The 21,618-nt window shown below is 39.4% G+C and overlaps 1 protein-coding gene across 1 annotated transcript; it reads right to left on the bottom strand.

Moving 5' to 3' along the window:
- Window positions 1-1,112: 1,112 nt before the first annotated feature.
- LOC149464463 (uncharacterized) lies at window positions 1,113-20,246 on the bottom strand. The gene is made up of 8 exons (XM_089674432.1): window positions 19,281-20,246; window positions 18,897-18,979; window positions 15,886-16,042; window positions 15,628-15,789; window positions 8,637-8,762; window positions 7,026-7,246; window positions 5,673-5,707; window positions 1,113-3,846 (listed from the first exon to the last, which is right to left on the bottom strand). The coding sequence occupies exons 1-8, from the start codon at window positions 20,208-20,210 to the stop codon at window positions 3,026-3,028; spliced, it is 2,535 nt and encodes an 844-aa protein (XP_089530558.1). The 5' UTR covers window positions 20,211-20,246; the 3' UTR covers window positions 1,113-3,025.
- Between the last annotated feature and the right edge of the window lie 1,372 nt (window positions 20,247-21,618).

Raw genomic sequence — 21,618 nt, forward strand, 5'->3', positions numbered from 1 at the left:
CTGTGCTGACAGGCTGTCAGGCGGCAACTCTTCACATCCCTGCAACCAGCCAAGAGCCTGGGAATGAACTCTTGGGTGGATGCCCAACTTCGTCATCACTGTAGAGACGCTGCATACAGACACCTCTACAGCACATTATCAGGAGATCTTTGCATTGAGCAGTACCACAGCCATCTGTTTAACTTCTTTGAATTTCCAGTATTCACTGCTGTTTTGATTATGGGCCCCACCATTGCTAGCAGAAGACAACAGATACCACCATATCAGGAACTTTAAATATCACGGGACTCAAGTTGCAATCTCTCTTAGAATTCCTTTATTATTCAAATTAGGATACTTATATCTATTTATGTCAGGGTACAGATGTACATAATTTTCTGCATCCACCATTGTGCCTAGAGTGAGCTGATAAGTCTACAAGCCTTTATTCCCCCTCTTATTGCTGGTGTTTCAGTTTAATAGTTTAAGCTTACTACTCATGATTGTATAACTTGCTAAACTGATTATTCCTATTTTACCAGTGTTCTTTTTTTATGTGTTAACTGAGGTTGTATATCCTAAACCCATTCTTGTGGTCTATGCTTTTGAACAAGAATAATATAGAGGTGTTACTAAAGAATTTTGTCTTTTGTATTACTATCCTATATTGTTGTCTGAACCCAGAGTGTCAGAGGTGTCAAGAGGCTTGCAAGGTCAGGGCGACCACTGGGAACAAGCATTATCAAGTGGCCCCTGTGGGGGTAGCACTTCATATTTATATGAGTAAATTCTTTCTTTTATTGTTTTTGTAACAGATTTGAAAATATTAGATGAACTTACTTTTTCATTTCTTTTTTCGTTTCTTCATTTTTCACTTAAAAACATGTTCTTTCAGGACCACCCTCTGCACAGACTGACAACAATGCTGTGCCAATGCTGTGCGATTTCACATTGAATGAACATTGTCACTGTATTACATGAAGTGGTTTAGTTTATTTTTTAGTGTTATTGCGGTTTATATTTTTATATTTTTGATAACAGAAAAGCGTGATTAGCCTTTATTTTGTTGAATTTAAATGTCCCATTAATCCACAATAGAAGAGGACAAACAAAAGGTAAACCAATAGATTGCATGAGACAGAAAAAGTAGAATTTATTAAAGAAATAATAATAATATATAATAAAAAATATAAGAACATATTGACATAACCGTCCAGTATCCAACATTATGTCACAAATGCGCCATAGAGCTCCATGCCTGGCAGTATCCCACTAGCCACGTAGAAATCACAATGGTCATATGAAAAGGGGTAAACACAAATATTATATAATGCTCAACATTTTTGCATGACAGTATTAGCATTCAGCTGTGCCGGGTCGTATGGACTCTTATTATTCACAGCATTGTAAAGACAAGGTAAGGGTTGAGCATATAGACATAACAATGAGACTTAGCCCATCAATGTATGTACATGCATCCCTTAAAATGTTTCCTCTTTACAGTAGAGCTTCGGAGGTCATTCTTGGTGTCTCAAGTGTCAGTGCTGCTGTTCTGGTAAACAGCACTAACTCTCCAGCGCCTCAAAAGGGGTCAATGCCAGGAAGAGGCCAGGGAGTCCAATATGTTGATAGCCTTTGGATAAATTCTTGGTGATGCAGCCCTCCTCAGACTGGGAAATCATCAAAACTGCGCAAACACCTAGCGTATTATCCAAGGTTCTTGTTCTGGTATCCCAGAAACGTTGCCTCGCAACACACTTAGAATAATCTAAGCTCCCCAATATGGACTGTTGAACCTTCTTTGGGACACATATTTTCAACCTGTACCCTAGAGAACCTCTTCTGAATGCTAATTGCACAGGAGGCTTTTAAAAAACATTATCCCTACCTGTCTTTTAGAAAGTGCACATACAAGCTCCTATTGAATGCTATCATACAAACTTTTTTAATACCATGCAAAGCCTTATATAGGGTATTGTACAATGGCACTTTGAATGCACCGTGCCCCGCTGCTTTGAGTTTTATTTAATCTCATTAGCACAGCATGCAAAGTTTATTGGACCTAGAGGTCTACACAACCTTTCAGCACTATATGAAGATGTTGTACGTAAACCCTTAAACTATCACTACGCATTTGCATCACAAGCAAGTTAGTGTCTGCGAAACAATATTTCGACTATATATTCACCATACACCATACAATATGTTGGTTACATAATTCCCACATAGTGTCCAGCATAGCTGATATACTCCTATTTATTAGGACATTTTATCAAGGATCAGCTTTGCTTGAACAGTTTAAAATATTTATTAGTGGGGGTCTGTAGACAGGGACATAACAACAGTCATAGCAGTTTATGAGGACACTGCAGTGACACCAGAAAAAAAGGACTCAGTTGCACCATTCCCCTCATCGGAAAAAGTAGGAGCCATGACATTCCCATGTTCACTGTGCAAATAGGAGTCACAGGGCCTCTGTTGCCACTGGTGCACTGGTAATGTTCCTGTCCCAGCTCACTATCACAGTCCCAGATCACTATCAGAGTTCCAACACTGCCTGACAGCCGGTCTATAGAGCCTCTAGCTATGAAACTCTTTTCCGACTGCAAAATGTAAGACGTAAACTTCCCTGTGGTTAACGTCACCATTACAGGCAATTGGTCTCTGCTTTCATTAGAGCAGCTACTAAACCCTGAACAAACATATATAACCCACATATCTCTTGAAATCAGATACCTATAGAGATACTCCAAGTTTTTATCTCAAGGTATTGTCAAGATTCACTTACATTTTCCTAACTGTGTGTTTACATTGACACTAAACATATGTGTTGCCCCTAGACCACTTGACTGTTTATCACAATACAATTTCCATCTTCTGGTACATATATGGATAGGAAAGGGGAAAGGGTGCTTTTTTTGTGTGTATGTGTATATATATATATATATATATATATATATATATATATATTATCTAGAAAGCATCTAAAGAAATAACATTGATGCAATCCTAGATACTATTGTTTAACTCTTTAAAACTGGTCACCCTAATTGTGTTGTTCGGAAGAGTGATGCTCCTTACTATGAAGGGCAGAAGAGTGGTGCCCATCCCCACTGTGTCCAGACAATTGATGTCCTCCACTTTGGTGACCAGAGCAGTGCTGCTCCTCACTCTGGTTACCAGAGGAGTAATGTCCTCCACTTTGGGAACAAGAAGAGTGATGTCCCCCACTCTGGTGACCAGAGGAGTGATGTCCTCCACTTTGGGAACCAGAGGAGTGATGTCCTCCACTTTGGGAACCAGAGGAGTGATGTCCTCCACTTTGGGAACCAGAGGAGTGATGTCCTCCACTTTGGGAACAAGAAGAGTGATGTCCCCCACTCTGGTGACCAGAGGAGTGATGTCCTCCACTTTGGGAACCAGAGGAGTAATGTCCACCACTTTGGGAACCAGAAGAGTGATGTCCCCCACTCTGGTGACCAGAGGAGTGATGTCCTCCACTCTGGTAACCAGAGGAGTGATGTCCTCCACTTTGGGAACCAGAGGAGTAATGTCCAACACTTTGGGAACCAGAAGAGTGATGTCCCCCACTCTGGTGACCAGAGGAGTGATTTCCTCCACTCTGGTGACCAGAGGAGTGATGTCCTCCACTCTGGTGAGCAGAACAGTGATGCTCTCCAATGTGCTGTGAGGATTGATTTCCTCCAGGGTGGTGAGAGAAGTTATGCCCTCCCTTAAAGTGACCAGAAAATTGGTGGTCACCATGGTGGTGTCCAAAAGAGTTATGTCCTCCATGATGGTGACTTGAAGTGTGATGGCCCACATGATGGTGTCCTGAGTGATGATGCATCATGCTGTGATGAGATCCTGGAAAAGTCAAAGGCACACAGAAATGCTAAAGTTATTATATGATACAAAAATGAGTTGTGTACAAGGCTTAGTGGCCATTTGTCTCATTTATCAAAGAGTATGAAATATGAGCTTTCTGTGTTGATGATTAGATGTAAACTTGCTTTACAACATAAGTATTAAATAACATGTGTTCAACTGTTTCTCTGAAGAGAAGGTACATCTTCCAATGGAAACACTAAGTCAATGGGGACACTAGTTCTGGTGACCCTGATGACATCCCAGGATTCCCTCACAACTCTCACTTCCTGTTTTGGCTATGGGACAGGAAGTGAAGGGAAATATCCCTTATGAGACAGATACTGTATGTAAAAAAAAGACAGGGATTATAACCCTATCTTATTGTATCCCAAATGAAAAATAAACTTTTGCCTTCAGCTCTACTTTTAAGTAGGCAAAATAACAATTTTTATGGTAATAAATTGTGATTAAAAATTCTTGTAACTTGAATAAATCTAAGGCTAGGTTCACACCTGTGCAGTTTGTGTTTGATCTGCTTCTGCAGTGCTTTTTGTGGTGCATATTGCTTTTTTGCACATGCGTTTTTGATGCATTTTGCATTTTTTTTTTACCAACTTGTCGCTGAGCAGATTAAAAACACAAACCGCATCAAAAACATTTAAAAAACACACGCAAAATGCAGCACTTGCATTTTTTATGAGGTTCCATTGAAGTCTATTGGACTAAAAATGCAAACTGCTGCAGGAAAAGAAGTCCCTGACCCTTTTCCAAAAAATGCACCAGAAAACAACACGTAGATGTGAACGTGATCCATAGGAATTTGTGATCAATGGCATGCACTGCATTCTTGAAAAATGCAACATGCACAGGTGTGAACCTGGCCTAAATGAAGCTTAGCAAGCTATGAAATAAGTGTCCTGCAGTGAAATGATGCTTTATTTTAAACCATTTTTATTCTAGCATTTAATGCAATACAGGTCTTAAGTCTTACCCTAGACACAATGGAGAAAAGTTACTAAAACTGGTCGACTCAGAATCTGGTGCAGCTGTGCATGGTAGCCAATCAGCTTCTAACTTCAACTTTTTCAGTTAGGCGTTGACGATAAAACCTGGAAACTGATTGATTTCCATGCAGAGCTGCTCCAGATTTTGCACTGTCCAGTTTTAATAAATAAACCCCAATGAGACTAACAATAACTAAAAATGTTTTGTGGTCTATAAAGCACTCAATGCCACATTAATATTTGTGACTAAAGTACTGCACTTACTTAATGTAGTACACTAATGGGACCATGTGCAAAACCATTGCAGATAATGAAAATGTTGATATTTTAGCTAAATCGGACTAACTGATGAAATTCCCATAAAGGCTAGAAAACCTCCGACACACAGGGCAATACCAGAGGAGACAGATTGCTAGTCATATTTCTCAATCATAATTTTAGTTAGTCTCATTCAAATGGTAAGCACTTCCGCCTGGCAGTTCTGGGGTCGTTGGTTCGAATCCAAACCACAGGACCACCTGCCTGAAGTTTGCATGTTCTCCCTGTGCCTGCGTGGGTTTCCTCCAGGTACTCCGGTTTTCTTCCACACTCCAAAGACATGCTGTTAGGTTAATTGGATCCTGTCTAAAAACTGACCTTAGTGTATGAATGTAGGTTAGGGACCTTAGATTGTACACCCCTTGAAGGCTAGGGACTGATGTGAATGTACAACATATATGTAAAAGCGCTGTGTAAATTGAAGGCGCTATATAAGTACCTGAAATAAAATTAAAAAAAATAATAAATGTATAAAATGCATCATATTACTTCTGAACTTACCATGTTGCCCATGGGACATGTGATGTCCAGAAACACTGTAAGGGAAAGAAAATAGCTAAATCCAGTCTGTGAATTAAAAAAACATTTATCTATCTATCTATCTATCTATCTATCTATCTATCTATCTATCTATCTATCTCTATCTATCTATCTATCTATCTATCTATCTATCTCTATCTATCTATCTATCTATCTATCTATCTATCTATCTATCTATCTATCTATCTATGTCTATCTATCTATCTATCTATCTATCTATCTATCTATCTATCTATCTATCTCCATCTATCTATCTATCTATCTATCTATCTATCTATCTATCTATCTATCTATCTATATCTATCTATCTATCTATCTATCTATCTATCTATCTATCTCTATCTATCTATCTATCTATCTATCTATCTATCTATCTATCTATCTATCTCTATCTATCTATCTATCTATCTATCTATCTCTATCTATCTATCTATCTATCTATCTATCAATCATATGTATCTTTCTATATCTATAGTATAGTTACAGTATTATTTCAAAAAGTAAAGTAATAACCCTTTCTGAGCACAAGAAAGTGCATTATTTCTTGCTACAACCAAGTAATACATATCTTCTCAGTGAGATTTATGTTAAACTATAAATGGTAGCCACCAAGTGTAGATAGGGGAGAAGTTAGTTCCCCCAAATTTAATCCTAGCTTTTTTTTTCCATGGTGGACATGGCACTGAACACATTTATTAAGTGAAATTGGTGTCATTGTACTTTTATTTTATGGCATAGTCAAACAGAAAGTGGTCCAGCAAATTATGAGTTCATGGGTGGGCAACTTACCTTCCCTTATTGTGTCAGTTTAAGCACAGTGTACATAAATTGTCCTTTACAGTTCTACAATTCCTTCTTATGAGTACTGAATGTGCAGAAGAGCATGATAATGTTAAGTACAAGACTGGTATTTTGATACGGCATCTCCTGTTGATTTTGGAACTTATACTGTGGTAATAACATCATAAGGGACCCACAAACCCAAGGCCCTCTGGGTAGGGAGACCCCAGGCATTTTGGCATATGGGGCTGATGTCTTTCAAAAGTGAAGAATTTTAACAAAATACTCAAGAAGTAAGAAAAAAAATAAGAAAAATGACAGGAAGTCTAATTGGCTCATATTCTGGATATCAGCCTGGTCTCACTCACTTTCTTTGCAAATTTGTTCACTCAATAATGAACAATAGGTTCACCTTTGCTCTGTTTTTTTCCACTGATTTCCTAAAGAAGGTTGTATTCCAGCTTTGTTTGGGAGCTGTAATATCTATATTTAACAGAAATGCTTTTAGTTACACTACTTGTTTGCCATACTTACTCAATGTCATGCCCATCCAGCAAGCGTTTGTAGGTGGCTATCTCCATCTCCAAATGGGTCTTCTCGTCCATGAGAGTCTTATACTCGTGGTTTTGACGTTCTAGGTCAGACCGAATCTGTGCCAAATCAGACTCCAAACCATTGATCAGGCACTGCAGTTCAGCAAGCTTGGAGCCAAAGGTAGCTTCTATCTCTGCCAAAGTGCCCTCCAGAGCTGATTTCTGGAAAAAAAATTCATATAAAGCCTGATTAAAGTCAACATGTAATACTTTATATACAGACTTTATGATCAACCTAAATTAGTTCATATTTTGCACAGACTGTCCATAAACTTCAGCATAGATGGAAATCATGGGTGAAAACTTTCTGATTTATATATATATATATATATATACTGTATATCATAAACCACTGCTGATTTTCAAAAGTATTTTTTTTACATTATCTCTTACATAATTCACAAATCACAAAATTATGTTTACTGGTCTATACTTTCCCAGTTATACATTTTTACCTTTCTTGAATAATGGTACATCGTTAGCCATAAACCTTAAAAATTAGACTTGTGGAAATTTCCATTTTATAAAGAATGTCCAAGAACATCTAAAGAATTTAACACCCAGCTCCAGAATTTTAGCAGAACCACATTAATGCTGGACACTTTCACCCCCTTCCTGCCCAGGCCAACTGTCACACTTTGAATGACAATTGAGCTGGCATGCAACACTGTATCAAAAAATTAAATTTTAATCATTTTTTGAGACAGACAGACCTTACTTTTGGTTATATTTAAGCACCACAGTTTTTGTTATTGTTTACTAAACAAAACAAAATGGAAATTTAGAAAAAAAAATTTTTTTTTTGTTTCTGTTAAGAAATTTTGTAAATAAGTAATTTTTCTTCTTCACTGATGTGCGCTGATGAGGCAGCACTGATGGGCACTAATACGCTACACTAATGGGCACTGATGATGCTGCATTGATGGGCACTGATGAGGCTGCATTGATGGGAACTGATGAGGCTGCACTGATAGGCAATAATAAGGATGCACTGATGGGCATCTATAGACACCCTTCTAAAGCAAGAGGACTGCTCTGTAGCTGTCTTTCAGCTATAGTGCCATAATAAAGTGGATAATAATGGAATAATGGTAAATCTTGCTACAAGGGTTTACAATACTTAAAATGTTGTTAGGTAACTAAACCTGCTAAAGCTTAAGAAAAACTTAAATACTTTGGCCCTAGTAGTTGCATAAATGCCACATAATGAAGTTTAGGTAAGAGTAAAAAAATATAGACTGTATGTGCCATAACTGACATGTAAAGAAAAAAGTGAATTTTGTTGAATTTGTACTCAAAAGGATGTTTTATGTGATCAAAACAGTTTTAGTCTAACAGAATTTGCATATTACATTGTACATCAGACAGTCTGGGCTTCTATCTCAACCTAACTCAGGATAGGGCATGCTCTTTCCCTCCTTTAAAAAAATATGCCTTGTCACTCAGGTTTCCTTTTTGAGGGCCTTCATCCACTTTGGTTTTTATCCAGCAAGAAACAGGTTTCTGTGCAAAAATATAGATGTTAAAGCATTCCTACTGTTTGAGAACCTACCAAGCTCAGTTCACTTTGTAACTCAATTTCCAGGGCCTGCATGCAGCGCTTCATCTCAATTAGTTCAGTTTCAATAGACTGCATCTCTTCTGAACAAGACTCAGCTTCATGAGTTAACTCCATGCTCTAAGGGAATAGAAACACACGCAAGAATCCATGAATGATATATGATTTGAAATGAATGAATGAAACACATTTATCTACCAGGAGAAGGGTTGAGAGTAGATGGGAAATGGTTTAAGGATATGACGTGGGGAGCAGGGAGGTGATGGCCATAGCTTAGGGCAGTGTTTCTCAACCTTTGTTCAGCCAAGACACCCTTTAAAGTTCTGAACAATCTTTTGGCACCCTTTAAAATTATGGACAGTCTCAAGGCACTGCATTCTAAAATGTAAAAAAAAACAATTCTAATAGTTTTACCTAATGCAGCAACATCCACACATGTAGGACACCCAATTTTAGAGGGGATTTATTCTTCCAAAGCAAATTCACTTGCACACTGGTACTGAGTAGTATTTCAATATGTCTCTTCTTTCTGTTTCTCTCTATCATTCAGCTAATTTGACCCCATTACTGACAGAGAGGGGCAGGGGAGGGTCAAACACGGAGGGGATTTATTCTTCCAAAGCAAATTCACTTGCACACTGGTACTGAGTAGTATTTCAATATGTCTCTTCTTTCTGTTTCTCTCTATCATTCAGCTAATTTGACCCCATTACTGACAGAGAGGGGCAGGGGAGGGTCAAACACGGATGCCGTGCAGGCCATCCACATCCTCCATATCAACTGTGGCATCATTGGTTGTTAGGACTCTGGTGGCTAGAAGGTCGTAATGGTGCACAATGAAAACCTGTGGCTTTGTGTAACTAAAAGGCAGGCTTGATCCACTTGCTGGCTTGTATACAATTGGGCAACTTTTAGGCATTTTGCCAAGGCACCCCTGAAGAAATTTCAAGGCACCCTGGTTGAAAAAAGCTGGCTTAGGTAAACTTTGAGGAGGAACAGACAGTATGGAGAGCAATTTGGCCCACTATCTTGGTAAATGTTTGAATATGGCTATGATTAGATGTGCATATGTTTGGGGAATTGAGGTATGGGAAGAAGATGTGGGACATATAGGGCATATCGTACTTTTTTCACAGCACCGGGGGGTCCTTGATTGTGCCAAAAAAGAAGGATCTTTGGTAATGTTTGGATAAGTGGTTAAACCTTAATGGCTGATGGCCAGTACAAGTTTATAACTGAGCATGACATTAGGTGGCACTGTCAAGGACCTGGCTTTAATGGTTGTATATGAATTAATGTAAGTTTTTAAAGAATTGTTGTCTAAATTATGTTGTTGTTAATACCTTGAACAATTACATAGTAAACCAGGTTGAAAAAAGACACTAGTCCATATACTTCAACCAATAAAAAAAAAACACACACACACAAATAGAGAACCTCCATATCAGGGGCGGACTGACCATTTGGAAACTCGGGCACTGCCCGAGGGCCCAGGGTCAGTAGGGGGCCCCATGAGATGCCTCTGGTACTTTTTTCATAGACTTTTTTGAGTTTGGGCAAGGACACAGGGGCCCCATGATCCATATTGCCCGGGTGCCTCATGAGTTGTCAGTCCGCCCCTGCTCCATATACACAGTCTTATACTCACAGTTGATCCAGAGCAAGGCAAAAAAAAACTCTCAATAAAGCATGATCTATTTTGCACCAGTGGGGAGAAATAAATTCCTTCCTGATCCTCCATTAGGCAATCGGATATTCCCTGGACCAACTACCCCTGTCATTATTACCTCTAAATATTAATATCCAGTTATATTTTGTGCATTTAGGAATGCATCCAGCTCATTTTTTAAACAATCTACTGAGCTGGCCAGAACCAGTTCTTGAGGGAATCTATTCCAAATGTTCACAGGACTTCATGTGTGAAGATTAAGTCCCTTGTCCTCCAGACGTAATGAGTTCCCTCTTGTCCTCTGTAATGACCTGAGAGTAAATAACCCTACACCAAGTTCACTATATGGACCACCTATGTATTTATACATGTTGATCATATCCCCCCTTAATCTCTTCTCAAGAGAAAATACATTCAGTACGGCTAATTGTTCCTGAGCTGCAGCTGAGCTCCTCCATGTCTGTTATCAGTGTGGTTGACCTTTTCTGCAGTTCCCCAATATCCATTTTGTGAATTGGTGCTCAAAACTGAACAGCATATTCCAGATGAGGTCTTGCTAATGATTTGTACAGGGGTAAAATAATCTCTGTCTCTCTCTCTCTCTCTCTCTCTCTCTCTCTCTCTCTCTCTCTCTCTCTCTCTCGGCAGTTTATAATTGTTTGATACACAAAAGTATTTTGCTATCTTTAGAACCTGAAGCTTGGCATTGCATGGCATTATTCTTTATATAATCTACCAGCACACCTAGTTCCTTCTACACCATTGACTGCTCCAGCTGTTCTCCTCCTAGCATGTATGATGAGTGCATGTTTTTAGCCCCCAATTGCATTGCTTTACATGTATCAACATTATACCTCATAGATGCCCAATAAAATAGTTCATTGAGGTCGGATTGTAAATTGGAGACATCCTTTAACAATGTCATTTCACTGCAAGCTTGGTATCATCAAATGGTACTTTTAATCCCAAACCCTTTATCATATATAAACATGTTAAAAAGTTAGGGTCCCAACACACAACCTTGCGGTACACCACTAATAACAATTAAGAATATGAATCATTAACCACTCTGAATACAGTCTTTTAACCAGTTTTTTGTTTACAAACGTAACTTTCTAAGCCTGTAGACATTAATTTACAGATTAGCTGCATGTGTGTGTGGGGAACTGTGTCAAACACTGGCAAAATCCAAGTATGCTACGTCCACAGGCACTCCTTTGTCTGTTTTAGCTTACCTCCTCAAAAAAAAAATAGAAATCCAATTTGTTTGACTTATTTTATATTTTGTGAACCCATGCTTACTATTACTTAAAATATATTTTTCTTAGCACTCCAGCTGCCATCCCTGTCTTTGCTACCACTCATTACCCCACCCTTGGCTTGTTCCTCAGCTACGCTTCTGCTTATCCTTACCTGCTATATCTGATACTTGACCCTGGCTTGCTCTTCTCCTGGTGGAGCGTGACCTGGTACTAACATGCAGCAAAAGCCATTTCCACCATCAGGAGAACTGGTGAATTTAGACTCTGCACCTCAGGTGATCTGCTTGTGTATTTATCCAGCTGGTCGATGTGTGCATCACTACTGCTTAACTACTGGCCCCTGAGCCTGACTCCAGATCATGACATATATCTTCCTGACTAGAAGTTAAACTAACTGGGCTATAGTTACTTTGTAATGATTTTATACCTTTTTAAATATAGGCACCACATTGAACCTTACACCAACCAAGTGGTTCCATGCCAATCATTAAATAGTCCCTAAATATTAGAAACAATAGCTTAAAAATAACAACACTCCTTGAGAACCCTTGGGTATAAGCCGTCTGGTCCAGGTGCTTTATTCACCTTTATTTTATCTAAATGTTTTGTGACCATGTCAATAAAAATTAATAACATCTTGTTATGTCATGAAAGCTGTGGCGCCAACAAAAAATCATTTGTGTTATATTGTAATATTTATGATGTTTAAGGTGTTTGGTTTTGATGTTTAATATCATTCCGCCCTCTCAGCACTACTCATGGTAAGGTCATGTTCACTGAGCTTTGTCAGTAAGTTGAAGCTGTGTTCACTTCAATCATCAAATCATATGCAAAAAAGGATAAAAAGAGCATATCCCTTTTTTACAACATTTTACATAATAAGTTGACCTTCACCAAGACTAACACTATGCTGAAATGGGAAAATGACCTACAATCCTCCTTCACAGAACACCAGTGGCAATCTGCACTTCGTGAGATTTATAAAGCGACCCACTGCATTAACCACTGGGAGATGACAATTAAGATAACTAACCGATGGCATTACACTCCCTTCAAATTAGCCAAATTTTCCCCTTCTGCATCCTCCCTAGGCTGGCGCCAATGTGGCCAAATAGGACATCTTCTTCACACATTCTGAGAATGCCCCAGCCTAACTAACTTTTAGAAGCAGGTATTTCAACTTCTATCATCCACAACAGGCATTCTACTCAACCCAAATGCAAGCATGCCTCTACTAAACCAAGGCATAGATAAACTCCCTTCCGCCTTTAGTCCTATAGACATTCATATACTCTTAGCAGCTCAACCGACAGTACTCAAATAATGGAAATCAATAGATTCCCAAATCCAATCATACCTCTACTAAACCTAGGCATAGATACACTTCCTTCCTCCTTTAGACCCGTAGACATTCATATACTCTTAGCAGCTCAACCGACAGTACTCAAATAATGGAAATCAATAGATTCCAAAATCCAAGCATACCTCTACTTAACCTAGGCATAGATACACTCCCTTCCTCCTTTAGTCCCGTAGACATTCATATACTCTTAGCAGCTCAACCGACAGTACTCAAATAATGGAAATCAATAGATTCCAAAATCCAATCATACCTCTACTAAACCTAGGCATAGATACACTCCCTTCCTCCTTTAGACCCGTAGACATTCAAATCAATAGATTCCCCAACATCTCAGAAGTGATCACCATGGTCCAGCAAAATCACACATATGCACACTTATTAGCCATTAATCTCTAACATGCGCAACATTTGAAAACCATTGGAAGATCTGGACGCACAGGAAAATGTTCACATAGACAACCATATTATCATTACTTCCCATGCGTGCCTTTCTACTATGTTCTACCATGTATTACCTGTCATACCCCTTACTTGTGTACCTACCCCTGCATTATGTACCTTTTATACCAATAGAAACCTATTGAAAGAAAAAATCATATGAAAAAAAAAAATATTTTTTTAATTTTCCTTACATGTGATTGGGTTTTGAAAGTGAACGTAGATTTACTGCTTGTTTATGAAGCTCAACAAAGCATTACCTTTGCCAAGAGGCATCATAATACAGTGTTTCTCACAGTTGTTTCTCATGTCTGTTGTCTGGAGCAGGTACAAACTGTAATGTGATTATGCCAGGGCCAGGGAAAACACTGGTTAAAGAATATGAGCTCAGTTTACAAAGATAATATACAATTATAAATATCCAACATCAAAGAGCCCAATGAGATTTGAAAATTCCAGTCACATGACTGAGATAAAAGATTATTTTTATGGTAAGCTTTGTGATTTGAGTCCAGGGGCGGACTTATAACTCATGGGGCCCCCGGGCAATAGGGGATCATGGGGCCCCTGTGTCCTTGCCCAAACTAAAAAAAGCCTATGAAAAAGGTACCAGGGGCATCTCATGGGGCCCCCTACTGTCCTCGGGCCCTCGTTGCAGTGCCCAAGTTTCCAAATGGTCAGTCCGCCCCTGTTTGAGTCCTTATGTGTTCAGTGGAACATAACAAAACAGATGGTGGCCAACAATTGGCATAACACCTATTTTAGTCTATGTTCACACTAGTACAGCTGTGATTTGATCTGATTTCAGTGTGATTATGTAGTGCACAGGGGCGGACTGACAACTCATGGGGCCCCCGGGCAATAGGGGATCATGGGGGGCCTTTGTGTCCTTGCCCAAACTCAAAAAAGCCTATGACAAAAGGTACCAGGGGCATCTCATGGGGCCCCCTACTGACCCCGGGCCCTCGGGCAGTGCCCGAGTTTCCAAATGGTCAGTCCGCCCTTGGTAGTGCAGCTTGGATGCTTTTTTTAGCTGTTTTTGATATTACTGCATTTTATTGGTAGGGGAAGGAGACTGGATGCTGGTTCTTAAGGATCCTTAAAAACCTGCAAAAACATATCAAATATACATGTACATTCATTTTGGTGCATTTCCATTAGAGTCTATGGGGCCAAAATCACACTGAAATCACACCAAAGTAACACCCTTATCCAAAACCACGCCATGCTGTGCTGCATTGATATGAATAGGCACAGGTGATTTTCATTGTCATGTTGTGCGACCAATAACACAGTCCTCACCTTAGGCCATGCCCTCTGATGCAATTCCCCCCGATTGGGCTTAATCGTAGCGGAGCAAGTATAACTTGAGTGAATTAGCAGAGCTTAGAGCTGTGCAGTTTCTTTAAGGGGGCTTGGGAGGTATTGTTTACCATATTTAACCCAAGCTGTACTGTGCTGGCAGATGTCATTATCAGTTCCACGCTGTCTGTCCTAACAAAGGGTTAAAGGTTTCAGGGCTTGGGTTCTGCATTATATACTAATGAGATGAAACTCAGTCTGTCCCTTCTGCATGAGTGTAGACAAATTGAGGTTCACCACATTTTCCAGTTGTTCAGAATAGCTTGCAGTCTGATCAAGGCCTGCTCCTATGAAACCCCTGAGAAAAGTAGGAAATATTTTTTAATTATTTTTAGGTATGTTGTGTGAATGGGAACACATAACAAGCACATAGCGGGCGTTTCTTAAAACTGACTGCAAAAATGGAAATACACTTTGAAGCAAAACTGTGGCCAGGCTATGGACATTCAGATATTTATATACAGTATCCTTATTGTCAATGTTGTGTATAAAGTTGAAGTAAAAGCAAAAATGAAGACCCACCAATCAATAGGGAAAGCCAAAAACATGCTGAAGGCCACACATCCTACACTGATGGTGGGATAGCCCTGGCTGTCCTGCCTGTTAAAACCTATGCTCATTGGAGGACACATGGATCTGGGAAATTATATGTTCTGTTGGTATTTCTCCCAAATTCTGCCCACAAAAGAATATCCATGTATGCCCACATAATTAGTTAAATGCAGGGAGGCAAGTAGTCCAGCAGACTGCAGTGCCACTGCAGTGCAGAAACACTTTGCCTACTTATAATACACTTCTGCAGTCTGGATGTTTTAAAATGAATCTGTAAAATGATGGCTTAGCCTTTATGCTCAATGCATTCAAATTCCTACAGAAAAAATTTCAGTTTACCCTTTCAAGGAACAAACTTTCGGTTTCTCCAAGGTTTCTCTCCATGAGATTTTCATATTCCTCTCGAATCTCAGACAATGCATTATTTAGATCAATGGATGGAGCGGCATTCAGTTCAACGTTGACTCTGGCACCAAGTTGGGAGAGGAGGGATTCTATTTCCTATGGTGGGTCAAGCATGAGATGAAAAGATTCATCAGAAATTGAAGTAACAACATCTGTAAAATATTCAAGTTATATATTTTTAAGGTATAATACCTCCTCGCTGTTATTTCTCAGACTGTCCACTTCTTCTTGGAAGCTTTCGACCTGAATCCCCAGTTCTGTAGCTTCCCCACTAAGTCCCTCCAGCACTCTTCCCAGATTTTTGACATCCATCTCCACGTTACTGGCCAGAATTTCTTCTATTTCGGATCTTTGAAAAATATATGATGACAAACCAAATAGAATTAAAAACAAGTTCATTGAAAATGTCAATGGGTGGATAAAGGTGAGATAAGGCACTTATTGGCTTCATATACCCCAAGGACACCACTGTTCATATCTCCCTGCCTTCCAGAAGTCTAAATGGGCATTAAAGAAGGGAAACATATTGAAGTTAAATGCAGACAATTCATCACTGGAGTTCTTAAGAAGTAAATGAATATGATGCAAATGCAAATTCAACTGACTGCCATCTATACAAAACTAATACTAGTTTTGGATGGACTTTATAGATTTATGCAACATAGAATAGAAGAAAATATGGGTTTAGTGGTTGGTTGTCATATTGTGTATGACACAAAAAAAAATGTCTTGTTTGCAATAACCAGCCGGATGTATCTTATGTCGAGAAAGTTCTCATTACCATGGTTCATTGTCTCAGGAGGAATAGCTAGACATGTGCATGATGAAAAGTTTCATTTAATTTCGGATGCATTTATTCATTGAAGAATTTTGTTTCATCATATTCATTTTGTTGAACTGATTGGTTTTCAGAATTTGTTTTGTATATTCATTGGTCAGGGTAGATTCAAAAAATTTAGCAGTTTTCCAGAAGATTGCTATATATTGGAGATATTATCAATTGGACGGATTTGAACTGGAAGGATTTTATATTTTTGGACACTAGTCCAACTCACGAACAGAAATGGCATGAGCTGACTGGACAATATCGACTGGTGTCAGGTGCATCTGAATTAACGAATTAAACTAAATTTGGATCCATTCACTATCCAAATTTGAATTATTGAAAAAATTAGAACATTTTATTAATTTCCCCATGGACCTGTATAAATATAACATCATGTGATATCGTCTGAATGAAACTACATAATTGAATGTATTTGTTAATTTCGTTATAACATTTTTTGGATTTGTTGATTCATTACTATGTCTATTCAGAGATTCACATACATCGCAACCTCCGAAAATAAATTTTTGTTCAAACAATGAATCGTAACAAAACGCACATGTCTAAGACTAGCTATCGCGGTAGTACCGAGCTTAATCCAGCCACAGAATCCAGCCACAGAATTGTGGGGTAAGGTAGTACAAGTTGAACACATGATTCTCTGCAATGCAGGTAACATGATGCAATTTTCCAAGTCTATTTTTTTGGTGACCTGTGAAAATTCTACACAAAAATCAGACAGCACGGGGGGCTCTGAAAGAACATTGGTTGCTTAAAATTCATTATACATAATCTCCTCCTTGTTACTATTTTGTTTGTTGATTTATTTGGACCTTTAAATAGTCCAAATTTAAAATTAACTTGAAAAATTGCTAGGAAGTGTCAGGGGCGGACTGACAACTCATGGGGCCTCCGGGCAATAGGGGATCATGGGGCCCCTGTATCCTTGCCCAAACTCAAAAAAGCCTATAAAAAAGGGGCATCTCATGGGGCCCCCTACTGACCCCGATCCCTCGGGCAGTGCCCGAGTTTCCAAATGGTCAGTCCGCCCCTGGGAAGTGTCATCTACCAGATCCAGTACTTCCATTTTCCATCTAGGCACTGCTATACTGCATTAATCCACCCAAAACCCTTTGTTGGAAACCCTAGTGATCTGAGAACTCCTGTTTGTGCTGTAGCAATTGAAAAAACAGGGACTTACACAGTGCATACTTCAGAGAATACACACTCAGTGACCTGGGAGGTTCAGTGTGAAATCTGATGGCAGCAGATTATGGGAAACTCAAATTTAGGTTAACTGCATACACTTTCTAAATTTAAGGGTCATCTTTTATACGTTTCGCAAAAAGGTTCCTATGCACCAATATGCTAAATTTCTGGGCTTCCTTTCCTAAACAAATGCCCAGCTCTTCAGCTGCTTACACCATTGTCCTCCCCAATCTGTATTAAGATGGCAGGAAGCACCCAGCACTGGATGTACAGCCTCGGAAATCCACGTAAAAGCACTCCCTGCCTCCCTCCCCACTCCCTCATGGACAGTCCTGGTCTTCCTTCTTTGGAGATAGGGACAATGATATTCAAAGTGCTATAATCCATGGAAGCCAGAGTTCATTTTACATTAGTTTAAAGCAGAGTCATGAAAAATATTCCAAGCCCAACTGAACTCTCTGTATTTCTTACTACAATGCAGTCATTAAATATGCTGCTCTTAGTGCCTACGTTTACATAAAATAAAAAGATAAAAAAAATCAGCACAAGTGACATTACTTACTTTCAGTGTGATGTGCCCCTTGTGCTGCCGTGTCCTCCTTTCACCAAAATATTCCTCCTCCAATGCACCCCCACCCCTGCAATTCTTTGGTGCAGCAGGGGTTAATGGAAATAAGAGACTGTGATGGGCACTCAAGAGTGCCTGACTATGCCTGCCCTTTCCACCCAGCTGCTCCATTCATAGAAGCCGTTATTACAGCTTCTATGAATGAAACATGATCTGTGAATGGAGGGGGCTGACCTATCAATCATCTGCCCATCCTTCATTCATAGATCCTGTTTCATTCATAGAAGATGTTGTAATTACTTCTATGAATGGAGCAGCTGGCAATATAGTTCTAATAACTCCCCCCTCCCATACACACAATGGAAGAATGCGGTGGCAGGGGAAGGGTAGGGGCTTCAGAGGAGGAAGGTCTCATTAAAAAAAGGATATAGCAGCACAATGGGGCTGGTGGGCATATAGTTGGGTATTGTAGCACATAGCAACTTAAAAAATAGCATATCTGTTACTGTATGGGTAGCCTCACTGCATTACGGTAATTAGTAGAGAGGTTTCTATTGAGCTTTAGACCTGTGCACAAATGATACCATTTTCAACACTTACTTGCTGTTTAAATCATCAGCAGCCAGCCTGGCGTTGTCGGTCTCAAGATGAATCTTAGAATTTTCTATAGCAAGTCCAGCAATCTATACAACAGATTTTAAACAATAATATTTAGTTGTTAAAAAATAAAAGAAACATCTGATCAGTTTACGTTTATTAGACAAACAAGTTAATATAATGTAATAATCTCTTACTAGGATGTGTTATTATTTTTAAAACCTAAAATAGACCCTATTTCTAATTATATGTTGGCTATCTAGCTTCCGAATATAATTATTTTCTTCACTGTATGCACATATGTTTGGTGATAAACTATGATTTCTGTCACTATTAATATAATGATTTTCTTTGTGTGATACTTGTAAATAGTGAAGTGTGAGTTACCTGGTTCTGGAGATCATCTATGAGTCTGAAGTAATGAGTGCCATCAGGAGGTGTTTTGGGTTGGTGGTTTGCATACCATTCAGAAATCTTTATCTCCAGCTGGGCATTTTCCATTTCAAGAGAACGAACCTTGTTGAGGTAGGATGACAACCGTTCATTCAAAAGCTTCATGGTCTCTTTCTCATTAACACCGAATAGGCTATCACTCTTCCAGCCACCATGGCCTCCACAGGTCCTATGATGACCCTCATGACCATGGCTAACGTGTTTTGAGAAAGACACTTCTTTTTTGTGGTGGCTTCCATGATGGGACACATGATGACCTCCATGATGGGATATGCGGTGACATCCATGTTGAGACATATGTTGACCTCCAAGATTTGACATGTGGGAGCCTCCATGATGGGACATTTTGGAACCTCCATGGTGGGATGTGTGTTGGTTTCCATGATGTGACATGGGAGAGCCCCCATGATGGGTCATGTAGTGACCTCCATTATGTGATTTAAGGGAGCCTCCATGGTTGGACATATGTTGAACTCCATGACTGGACATGTGGTGACCTCCATGATGAGACATAAGGTGACCTCCATGATGTGATAAGTGGGAGCCTCCATGGTAGGACTTATGGTGACCTCCATGATGGGTCATGTGTGAGCCTCCATGATGGGCCATATGGTGACCTCCATGACTTGACTTGTGCGAGCCTCCATGGTGGGAAAAGTGGTGACCTCCATGATGAGATGTGTGGTGACCTCCATGATGTGTCATATGAGACCCTCCATGGTGGGACACGCTTGATCCTCCATGATGTGACATGTGTGACCCTTCACGATGAGATGTCACATGACCTGAATGATGCCCACCAGCATGTTGTCCTCCCTTATGAGATCCAATGGAAAAATGGCAATACTTAGCGTAGCTGCTCATGATGTCTGCGGAACTGGATCCCCAAATGAACCACAATCATAACTACGAACAACTAAATCAAATGCTATCTTACTACTGACTCTGCTTATATAAGAAGAGAACTGGGTGGTATATGTAAATGAGTAATATTTATGGGCATTTTACAAGCATCTAACACAATTTCCATCTTGCATTATATTGCTTTATATTGTCCATATAATATGCTTTTTATGAGTGTTAACAGTCTTCCCACATGACTTGTTTGTAAAACCCAACTACAAAGGAATGAACTAAAAAAAATATTGTTGAAACATACAACAAAGGCAAATATTGAATACATTTAAGGAATGTCAAACAGACTCATTGTTTAGGCATTTTAACATGTTTTGTGTGTTGTGTTAATGCTAACAGCCCTAAATGGCATATTTGTCATTATGCCTGAATAACATAAGAATGTACATTTGTGTTGAAGACTAGTAAGATCAAAATTATACAACATGACTACGGGGGAAGAACTGGAATTAATGTTGCAACTAAAATTATAGTTCAAAAAGCTACACTGAAAAGGTTGGAAACCCAATTGCAATTTTGCATCAGCCAATTAAAAAATGTTTAGTGATTCTTTCTTTTATAATACTAGCTCCTATACATCCAGATTTATCAAACCCAGCTCCTACCATCCTCCACCTTGAAAGGTCATCTTCTTCCTCAATCTGCTTGTTCAGCAATTCGAATTGGTACTCCTCGATGATGCAGGGAGCGTTGCTGACTTAATGATATGTGCATTATTGTACTGTGAATGCAGGATACCATGATGATGCAGCCACAGAGGGAAGGTCCATGACACCCTGGGCTCAAAGGAAGTAGGCTGAAAGATGCTAAGCATCATTCAACCTGGAAAAGGACCACTGAACTGTAAGTCTTGGGGGCAAAGTGACTGGATGAAGGTGTGGAATTGTGGTGTGGAATGTCCCTGTTGTGATCAAATATTTGTGAACAAGGCTGGAGCTAAGCCAAGAGTGAGAAGAGTGCTCAAACCAATGGCCACAATTGTCTGTATTGTCATATATGAGGGTACGAAAAATTTGGGATTTGTCAAGTAGGGCAGCTAGCTGTGCTTTCCATAGGTAGGGTGCAGGTTTAGTAGGTGTGGTTTGCCCTTTGGCCTGTCTGGCTGACAGACCTGATAGGTATCCCAATGACCAACTAAAAGGAGTACACATAATAACCTGATAAGCTGTTGGTAATTGCAAGGCACTGACTTATTTGCTTGTTTACTGACATGTTTGATGATATGAAGCAGTATTCTATTTTGTAAGCATTATATTTGTAGGATTATCCTAAACTAGTGGGCAGCACAGTGGCTAAATGGTTAGCACTTCCACCTGGTAGCACTAGGGTCACTGGTTCAAATCCCAACCACGGCACC

Source organism: Staurois parvus, unplaced genomic scaffold (assembly GCF_062004578.1).
Source record: "Staurois parvus isolate SC_StPar_1 unplaced genomic scaffold, SC_StPar_1.0 ptg000151l, whole genome shotgun sequence".
Taxonomy (NCBI): Eukaryota; Metazoa; Chordata; class Amphibia; order Anura; family Ranidae; genus Staurois; species Staurois parvus.

What these genes read in the sequence shown, in the direction of transcription:
- LOC149464463 (XM_089674432.1), bottom strand. Translation starts at nt 20,210, where the DNA reads ATGAGCAGCTACGCTAAGTATTGCCATTTTTCCATTGGATCTCATAAG. An exon ending in CTGGATGGGCATGACATTGA is followed by an intron (nt 5,708 to 7,025) that starts GTAAGTATGGCA and finishes TTTCCCTTACAG; the next exon opens with TGTTTCTGGACATCACATGT. An exon ending in CATGTCCCATGGGCAACATG is followed by an intron (nt 3,847 to 5,672) that starts GTAAGTTCAGAA and finishes TGACTTTTCCAG; the next exon opens with GATCTCATCACAGCATGATG.